Genomic DNA, 10649 nt, shown 5'->3' on the forward strand with positions numbered 1-10649 from the left:
CGACACTGGATCTAAGAAGATGTGCTTTAGTTTGTGGGGTCGCTGAGCTCGCTGACTGGTTGAGCGTGATCCACTGAAGCTTCTAGAAAGGGAGACGGGGAGGAGCCGTGTGTCAGAGCATGAGAGGTGAAGAGAAGCGAGAAGGTGACAGAGGGACGGCAGAGTCCCCTTAGCAAAGGTCAGAGGGGAAGAGTGAGATGGAGAAAGTCCACAGTCTAGACGTCCTTCTCTGAGTGTGTCAAGAAGTGAAATGAACTCAATTTGTAGTTTTTGTAACAGGAGAAGATATATCCCAAATTTATAATTTTATTACCTCTTAAAACATCAATCATTTTATCTTTAAGAAACACAATTGGCATCAATAGTCATTTCTTCATGGAAAAAAAATAAATTCTTTTATTAAAGAAAAAATTCTCTTAAATTCTTTACCACTTCACTGTTCTCTTCAATAAATATGAGTTGAACAAAACATAGGACACATGTTCAAGCTTTATTTGTATGAGAGCCATGTGTGAAACGTTTCAAAACTGTTCTCCGACAGTCTAGACATGAGTTGGTGATCTAAGTGGATTCTTTAATCTAATCTACTTATATATTGTGACCCAGGGCTGTCCTTAAGTGCAGTGATTAATTTTTTGGTTCCTGGAGTGATTCCCAAGATGCCTAAAACTTTTCTGTGCACGCCCTGTATTTTTCTAGAAATTTACTCCCGCACAGACACACACTTTTGTGTCAATGGGCTGAAGACGATGTTTGGGCTGGAAACTGATGGATGGACAGGAGATGAGACCGGAAGGGATAGGGTGCAATCTGGGAAGGTAAATGACCCTTGGCCTGAGGACATAGCACGATATTATGGACACACACACAATATTTCAGGACAGTGACGAGGACATTCCAAGGTGGGGAAATCAGGAGAATTTTACTCTTGTATTGTAATTGACTTCGTGTCCTGCAGAGGCAGAGTCACAGAAGAATCAGAAGCAGGCTGAGTCTCATCTTGCTCCTGTGACCATGACCCTGCGAGGTGGAGACTCTCAGACATGACCCACAGGTGACCGCGGAGGCAGGTTCTTGGTTTTGGGGGAAAAGTCGCCCCCAGATGGAGGATGTGGACAGAGCAGAGTTTCGAGTGCTGGTCCCTGAGTCTGGTCATCATTTGACAGAGTGACCGGTGGAGAAGGTCTCAGGGGTGGTGCGGAACTGGCCACCAATGAGGGTTCTTGAACCTTCTCTAACTTCCTTCTACCTCTGGAAAGTGAAGCCATCTTTCTGCCTCTCCTGGGAGTACCTGAATTTCAGATCGATACCTCGTGGATGTGGCTGAGCGTGTCTTGGCCTGGAATTGATCTATTGCAGGAATATCAGAATGGTCAGCGAGCGAGCTGCAGCTCTATGAGACAGGGACAGCCTAGCCTGTGTCCCTGCCCAGATCCCAGTGTCCCCAGTGTCCCAACTTGAACTAACGATGAGGGGGAGGAGAAGTGTGATGTGTGTGGTGGGGATGTACTTGCTGAAAGTTCCATCATGTTTTAAGTTCACTTTGGACCCCAAATCTCCCAGCCTTATGGTTAGTCTGTGACTGACCGGACAGGGGCTGTGTAACCTAAACAATCAGACAATCTGGTCACCATGATGGTGTCAAGGAGATGCATGAGTGATCAGGTCCAGCCATCCTAAAGACTGGAGTTCCTGGCCAATGTGTCGGAGTATAAGCCTCTATCTTTCCGAGGGGTTTGTGGTGTGCATGTGATGCCTGGGACCACAGAGACATTTTGTACCCAGGTGGGGAATCAGCCTGAAGACACAATATTTTGACTTGTATGTCCTGTTTCTTCTCCCAAGCAGTGTCAGCTCTCTGAGCACAGGGAGCCTCCTGTCTTGTCCGCACTGTATCCCAAGTTCCTAGACCCAAATCAGTCACTTAGTAGGTGTTCAGTACATGGTGTGGATGCACATCATCTGCAAAGAGACTCTCCTGAGTCAGACACAGTTGAATCTGCATCCCTGGCCCTGTCCTGACCCCATGATGTGGACTGAACTGTGTTCCCTCCAAATCCCATGTGGAAACCGTCACCCCACAGGTGACAGGCTCTGAAGACCAGGCCTTGAGGAAGTAACTAAGGTAAAGGAGCTCATGCGGGTGGTGCCCAATCAGAAGGGCCGGTGTCTTTATGAGAAGAGGAGGAGAAACCAGGGGTGAGCGCACACAGAGAGAAGGCCGTGTGAGGACTCGGGGACAATGCAGCCGTCTGCCGGCCAAGGAGCGAGGCCTCAAGAGAGACCCACCTGCCCACACGTCTGCCTTGGACTTCCAGAATGCAGAACTGGGGTAACATACGTTTCTGTTAGTTAAGGTTCCCGTCTGGGTATTGTGCTATGACAGCCCCAGCTCCAAAACATCTCTCATGGACTCTGTCCCTAGGTCTACCCGCCCCACATCCAGGAACTTCAGGTCACTTAAGAAAATCACACAATGTGGACAGATGTAGCAGACAGGTTTTCTGGCACGGGTTTCAGACCCCAGATTTTCCAAACAGAAAAGAGAACGTGCTTTCCTGTAAGAAGAGTAGGGCTGCCCAGGGAAGCCCCGTTGCAGGGGGTCAGCAGGTTTTTGTCTCACTTCCCCACGGGCCTGGAGCACTGTGCGAGCTCTGAGACTGCTGTCATATGCCTCGCAGTAATAATCAGCCTCGTCCTCAGCCTGGAGCCCACGGATGGTCAGCGAGGCTGAGTTGCCAGACTTGGAGCCAGAGAATCGGTCGGGGACCCCCGAGTCTCGATTGCTATCATAATAGATGAGGCGTTTGGGGGCTTTTCCCAGGAGCTGCTGGAACCACTGCACATAGTTACCACCAATGTTGGAGCTACTTCCAGTGCAGGAGATGGTGACACTCTGTCCCGGGGCCCCAGACACGGAGGACGGCTGGGTCAGCACAGACTGGGCCCAGGAGCCTGGAAGAGGGAGAGACACAGAGATGGTGATGCTGGGGCTAGAGCCAAGAGGAGGGAGCAGAGCCCCGTGTGTCCTCCCAGGGCCCCTTTCCCTGTCCCCGTATGTCACCTGTGCAGTGAGCGAGGAGGGTGAGCAGGAGAGGGGACCAGGCCATGGTGGAGATGATCACCGCGTCCTGTCCTCTGTGTCCCCACAGCTGAAGCAGAGCTTCCCCCAAGTCTCTCCCTCCCCTCTTCAAGCTCTGACAGAGGGAGGGTCCACTCATGCAAATGAGACCCCCAGCTTTCTAATCCCTCACTGGGACCCTGGTCACACCCCTCTGCCTGAGGGAATTAGGGTGTGGGCCAGAGCGGCTCTGTGTGGGGTGGAGAGGTCACAGCTGTGAGACCTGAACAGAAGGCAGCAGGCAGTGCCAGGTGGCTGGTCCCAGCTCTGAATACACTTAGTTCAAGAGCAGGCCTTGACCGCCCCCTGGTGTCCAGCTCCAACACACCATTGTGTGACTTGGTGCCCAGAGCCCTTCAGAGACAGCTCCTGCCTCCCCACTGCTCTGTTCCTTGTCCCCCTGCCTGAGGTCCACGATAGCTGTCACTTCATGTGGCCTCCCCACCATCTCAGCAAGTCTTCATGCTCTACTCAGACTATAGGGTTTGTCTGTCTCCAGCTCCCTTGACTGTGAAGTTTGTTTTTTCTGTTACTTCATTTGTAGAATATTTCCAAGTCTTCTCATTTTTTTGACTTCCTATATTTCGTCCTAAGAATTAGACGAAATAGTTTCTCTCCCGATCTTGAAAATGTGGATGTGTGTAGGAGCGACCTCCGTGTGGACTGTGCTGGGTGGTGTGACAGGATGGTTGGGGTCAGGGCAGACATTGTGTCCCCTGAGGTGCCAGCTGCCCTGCAGGAGTGGGCTCAGGGCAGATGTGTGTGCATGCGCGATGGAGCTCTATGTTCCTGCTGGAGTGAATCCACGTGGAGTGTCCTGCAACGTGCCACGGAGGCCGTACATGCTAGAGACTGCACCTGGGTAGAGCGCCCACCTGTGCTTTCCAGGTGGAGAGGAGATGAACAATGGCCTCCCCTCCTCGTCTGACCCTGGAGCCCTCCCTCCACGCCCAGAGCTTCCCCAGCCCCACCTTCTCTGTGTGGGCCTCTCCTGCGCTGTGCAGAAGCTGTGCAGTCGGCCCTCAGCGTCTCTCAGGAAACTTGTCCTCAGTGTTGCTGAGCATTCACTGTGTCCTGGGAGGGGATGAGCTCAGCATCTTCCTGTGCCGCCATCCTGGACCCATTCCTATTAATAGATTGCTTAATAACGTTTGCATGATTATTTAATTTCTCATCATCTGTATTTGAGAGGCTCAATGCATGTCAGACAGAATGATCCGTGTTGATTTCTGCTCTAATAACCAAATGCACCTCTGACAGGTTAGATGAAAAATAATCTATGTTTAAAGTATGGACACCAATTCCAATGTGTGAAGGGTGGAGGTTTTGAGAAATTCGACCCCTACGATTCAACTGGATTCTGCGACCATCTACCTGGAGATGGCATCCTGTTCCACAGTTAAAGATTTCAGTCCCACCAGACTTCCCTCGTCCCCCAGAAGCCCACCCTCAACTTCAGAAGCCAGTCACAAGTTCAGGTTATTACATTTGCTCCTGACCGACCAACTGTAGATGGAAGGTCCAATGATCCCTGCTCACTACCTTGGATCTGAGTCATTTGTTAGAGGAGCTCACGGAACTCAGAGAAACATTTTACTTGCTATCAGTTGATTATGAAAAAGATGCATAAGGTGGGGAAGGTGTGTGGACCTCTCTAGGCACCAGACTCTCCAGCATTACTTGGGCATGGTTGTTGTACACTGGCCGTGGAAAGCCATTGATCTGTAGCCCTTCTATCCTCCCCCATGGTCAGGGGACCATGACTGAGAGTTCCAACCATCTAAGCACACAGTTGGCCCTCCTGGCCACCTGCTCTTTCCCTCTGGTGAGTCCCAAAGTCACCTTATTAACAAACAAAAGACTCCTTTCTAGCTCTGGTCACTTTGGAAATTCATGGATTTCAGGAGCTCTGTTCCAAAAATGGGATGAAGACCAAATATATATTTATTATGGTAAATCATGGTATCACATATGTGTATATGCTACATGCACATTTTTATGTATTTATGCATTTGCATATAAATACACATGGAAGACACATATATATGCATTTATGTAATTTTTGAGATGGATGGGAGGGACTAAAATTTCTTAGAAAAGAAAATAGAAAAAGGATCATTAAAACATCCAAAAACACCAAAGCATTACCTTTTGTAGATCACTATAAGTATTCATACTTGTTAGAAATGCAGTCTAAAGTATGACAAAGGACATAGCATTTGTTACGTATTTCATCACGAATATGCTGAGAGGTCATAGAATTAGCAAGGACCTTGACGTCTGTCATCCCTACACATTGTCTCTTGGCGTTCTTGAGGCACCAAAGGTCACAATGCCTATTGTCATGAAGAAGGTCCAGGTGGCAGTTAGAGGCAATGGTGAAGTGAGGATCGGGAAGCTGCACGTGGCAGAAGAACGAGGGACGGGGAGGAGCAGAGAGTGTCTCCCCTCCGCGTCGTGAGTGACCTGCTTGTCCCAGATGAGAGCTTCTTCAGCTGTGCTTTGACCCCCGAAGGCCCGCGCTGGCACCTGCTGCCCACCTGGGCTAGGGGCGGGTGAGGCCCATCAAGGGAACTCGCCCATTTCACCCATCGTGTGTCAGGGCTGCAGTGCTGAGCGCTCAGAGGTTCCTTCCGTGACTGTGGCATCTGACTGACAGCTCAGTACCCTTCACATCTGCTGTCGTCCAAGTCCACGTTCATGAACCCCACAGGCCCCGTGGAGGTCCCAGTCTCAGCCCAAATCCTCCCCGGTGGAGAGCAAATCTTCCTTCATCTGACATGGGTGCTATTTGCTCACATGCTGAGAACTTCAAGATTTGAGTTGATTTCATAATTGGTCTGTATCTGATTGATATAAAAAGACCATTTCTCTAAAGAGACTCCCTCTCGTTCGGGTTCTTCCTCCACTACTGGTTCTGCCGCCCCCAGGGCCTGGTATTTCAAAAGTCCTTTGTCCTGATTCATTTCACTGGCAAACACTCCACGCACTGGCACGAAGGAAAGCAGGACTTTCAGGTGTTGGCTGTACGATACTAGGGGTTGGGACCACAGGCTCTAGGCCCAAAATAACTGAGGTTTATCTGATGCCATTCACAACGATGGACCAAGGAGGAAAATGACATAAACCCAGTAGAGGAAAATGACATAAACCCAGCTCCCCTGAGGATTCTGAGCTCAGGGCATGACCAGCAAAGCAAGGGCAGGACGAGGGGAGCTATGGGGTCTTGCAGAGGCATCTGGATCCCGAGGGGACACAGGCTGGACTCTGCCCCTCTTGTCCAGCCCACATCATCCACACCCACCATGAGTGGGAAATTATTTTTACTTCTGAGGTCAAATTGATGGTGAGTGTATGGGGAGACCAGTAAGAAAAGGGTTATTGTTATGGATTCCATTCTCTGCTGTTAGTTATAGGTGCCAGAGAATAACACAACCTGAGCTGGTACAGGTCAGAGGCAGGAACAGAGGAGGGACAGGATTGGAGGGCAGGTGTTCACCACACTTCAACATGGAGCAATAGCTTTTGGTGACATAAATGTTATAGCCAGGTGTGTGACAGTGATCATTAACCCTGTCCTCAGACTGGAGTCCAAGGGTTGTCAAGGAGAGCTGAGTATATCAGGATAGGACCCCGGAATGTCAATCAATGTCCTCCAAAATCTCAATCCTAGAAGTTCTTTCTGGGAGTGCTTGTGATGGGAACCCCCAATGCGTCTGCTGCTCCCTCTTCAGGAGAAGGTGAATTCTGCATCTGGGCCTTCTCCACAGCTTCATGGAGTTGGTGACCACTTTAGCAGGAGAGTCAACCCTGATGTGAAGTTAGATGCAGGAGGGGACCAGAGTGTGATGGTCCCACAGGAGGAGAGGGAGGACGGAGTCTCCATTCTTCCAGAATCTGGAGCACTGTGCCAGGATCACCCACATCAGGTCCTAATGAACAGCTTCTCCTTGAGACAGGACTAAGAGTCCCTCAGGATCAATTTCTTGCCAGAGGATTCATTTCTCGTGGCTCTGAGACAGAATTCCAGGTACCACGTCTCTGGGGCACCTGCCTGGATGTTTTGTTGCCCGGCCATACTGTGTGTCTCCATGATGCTGCCTTTTTTTTTTTTTTTTTTTTTTTGCTATAGACGATGTTATTCCTGTGACCTGACCCCATACCGTGCATGGATGTGTCAGCACAGCCTGGGTGTAGGAGGCTAAATGATCTAAAAGATGCAGGGAGGTGAGATTTGGGGTCTCTGGTCACGTTGTCCACAGTCTAACAGACTTGAGCATCCAGAGCACAGAGTGTGGGTTTGCCAGAGAGGTTGGTGAGTGAGGGGCAATTGCAAAAGGAGAAAACCACCAGGTATGGGATCCCGGCATCTGCAGACGACCTGAGAAGGAAGCTCCACTGTCCCTGTGTGAGGTGCGGTGAGAAGACAGTAAGGAAACGAGCTACACACCCATTTCTCACGCCCGCACTTGATCACATGAGCAAACACTTGGTGCTCCCGCGAGCACTGCTACAGGGGGAGACTGACTGTGGGTCCGGGGTGCTGACTCTCATCTCCCGTGCCTGGTGCAGTGAGGAGGACGGGGACCTCGCATGGTGCTGGTCAGTGGTGTTTGGCTCCATCCTCAAGTTGTAAAGAGGAGCTTCTACTGTAGGTGACAACAAAGAGAAGCAAAGTTCCCAGAGGTCGCGGCTGTATCAACGTGTACTGAGTTTTGGTGATGTGAACAGACCCTGATGCTGATGTGTCAGAATCACACCATTCTAGCCACTGTAGTTGCTTCTCCCAGGGCAGTAGCTGTTCGCTTTCTGTCCTGGGTCCCAGACCCCTAAGGAAGGAGGATCAGCAGGGAGAGGCAGGGACCTGTGAGCACAGGGCAGGGTCCACACAGAAGGAGGAGGTCCGAGCTGGAGAAAGATGCTGCATGGGCATGAACATCAGAAGCCTTCACCTGTGTGGCTAAGATCACAGAAGAAACGGGCATCCATCACCTGGTGTAGACAACCCACATCCCTGTTTCTTGGGCCCCAGAGCTGAGACCCAGCCACCCCACATCTCTTTTTCTGCTCCAACCCACAATTGGCCTTTCACTGGCCCCTTCCTTGGTCCTGTCCTGGGGAACTATCTATGGTACGTGTTGGAGGAGGGGGAGTCTGTGTCCTGGATCCACAGAGGCCCCGAGAGGGCTGAGTCTCAGGAAGTGGAGGTCAGGGAATCCGAGATTCCCCAGAAGGCCTGGCTTCTCACGATATCCACACCCACAAGATCAGGCAAGCGACACCCTGTGTGTGGCAGAGACATCCCCACAAGCTTACTGAGATGGATTAAGGCAGCTATTGGAGGACACCCATTATCTGAGAAGGGTCTTCACATTGTCTTCCCAGGAATTATGGACGCAGGTTCCATTTCTCACCCTTGGAAATACAGTCGGAATCATAGTCCCTGAAATCACATGGTACCCTCTTCCATACAGAGCCTTTGTGGTCTTGATTCTCCATAAACAGGTCACAGGGTTCTTCATTTGGTTGAGGTGATAAATTACAACCATGTTACCACAGGTGCTCATTACAGGTGACAGCAGAGCTTTAGTGCCTAGTTTCAACGAGCCCTGGCTGGCTGCACCCACACTACCCGTCACCCCTCAGGACAGTGTCTCTCCACCTGGTCTGTGCCTCTTCCGGGTCAGGTCTCATGAAACTAGTGAAGGATTGTTTCATTTCAGTTTTTTTGTACTATTTCCATTTCATCCTGAACTTTCCTACTTCATCCTTCATTGAGAGGACATTTTATCTGATGACCTTGCAGGCAGTTTTTCATTCAGTTTGGGAAAAATTGTTACCTTAACAATATTGTGTATTTTAAGGCACAAACTAGTAAGATCTATTTCAGTTTTATTTAATTGCCTCACAATAGTATGTAATTTTGAGTGTTCAAGATTTTCATATTTTCTCAGATTTATTCTTAAATAATTCATGAGAGATTGTTTTACATGGTATTGTTTTATTTTTAAAATTTTTATAATTTGCTCATAGTATATAAAATACACTTCATTTCTGCTTGACGGAATTTCGTTTGAAGTTCTCACACCAAAGCAAATTTTAGTCACTCCTGGACCCTGAGCTGGAAATGGCCACAATCAACCTGATTTGACGTCCTCAACTCTGTCTACCGGGAGATATTTATCTCTGAGCAAGGAATCTTTGACTGTGAAAACATGAACACCATGAGAATATATGAGCAAGTCAATTTAAAAGTTGAAGAGAAGGACGTGACATTGTCAGGACTACTGGACCAAGGAAAGCAGGTGCTGCATGAGATCTGACAACACAAGTCACCACTGAGCTAGACTTGGTCACAGACCCCAGCAGGGGTGACCGCAACAGGCCTGGAGAGCACAGAGGTTTTTGTCTCACTTCCTTCTGGGACGGGATCACTGTGTGAGTCTTAGAGTTGCCGTCCCATATATTACAGTAATAGTCGGCCTCATCCTCAGCCTGGAGCCCCGAGATGAGCAGAAGCCCTGCGTTGGCCGAGGTGTCTTTGGATCCAGAGAAGCGGCTGGGGACCCCGGAGCCCTGGTGCTTATCGGAGTCTGATTTAAACCGCAGGAGATACCGGGGAGGGCTCCCTGGCTTCTGCTGATACCAGTATATGTCTTTACCACTAACACTGAGATCACTGCTCAGGGTGCAGGTGCGTCTGGCTGTTGCTCCAGGAGATGCAGAGAGGGAGGGCGGCTGAGTCGGCACAGGCTGGGAGAGGGAACCTGCAAACACAGACAAACATGATCACTCGCACAAGAGACCAGAGAATATTTCTCAGGATTTTGAGCAAAGGGGCAGTGGTGGTGGGGGATGCCCACTGTCCCCGAGGCCTGTACCCACCTGTGCACTGAGAGAGGAGCACGAGGAGGACGGGGGTCCAGGCCATGGTGCACGCAGCCCCTGAGCCCACAGTGGGGCTGGGCTGCCCCAGGCCTCCTTTTCTTCTCCACCCTGCGCCAGAGGAGGGGCTGTGCATGCAAATGTGTGTCCATCCAGTGACCGCCCAGCACCTCTCTGAGCCCAGGTGCTGAAGCTCAGCTCATAGTCAGACTGAGGAGGACGAAGGTTGGCTTTATCCCCTGGGAGAGCCCTGGAAGGAAGCACCTGCTGACACCACACAAAGAACCTTGCTCGGGGGACTTTGCTAGGCCAGAGAGGACACAGCTGCTTAGTCCCATCAGGGAGCACAAGGCCCACCCCCAAGGCCCAGGCTCCTTTGAGTGAGTGGTCCTCACTGAGCAGCTGTGTAGGAACCACAGGGTAGTCCCACAGCGCCCTCTTGTGGTCACAGGGCACATACATCTCCATGGATCAAATTTCTGAAAGTCCGGCTGGTTTGTGCAGCTCACCAGGTCCTTCTCTCTAGTCACACACCCAGGGCCTAATTCCCAGTAAATGTGATTCGGATACACTGTACATTGATTTTTAGTTATTTGTACTTGATAGTTTCTGCAACAGCGTTAGTATCTTTCAATTGTTCTTT

General features: G+C 50.2%; 1 gene segment (V, D, J or C); it reads right to left on the reverse strand.

The window, feature by feature from the left end:
• Positions 1-9115: 9115 nt before the first annotated feature.
• On the reverse strand, positions 9116-10061 carry LOC120610790 (immunoglobulin lambda variable 5-39-like). The segment is given in 3 exon segments: positions 9116-9326; positions 9536-9888; positions 10007-10061. Coding segments are annotated over 3 exon segments (438 nt in total).
• Positions 10062-10649: the final 588 nt, after the last annotated feature.

Source organism: Pteropus medius, unplaced genomic scaffold (assembly GCF_902729225.1).
Source record: "Pteropus medius unplaced genomic scaffold, Ma_sr-lr_union100, whole genome shotgun sequence".
Lineage (NCBI taxonomy): Eukaryota > Metazoa > Chordata > Mammalia > Chiroptera > Pteropodidae > Pteropus > Pteropus medius.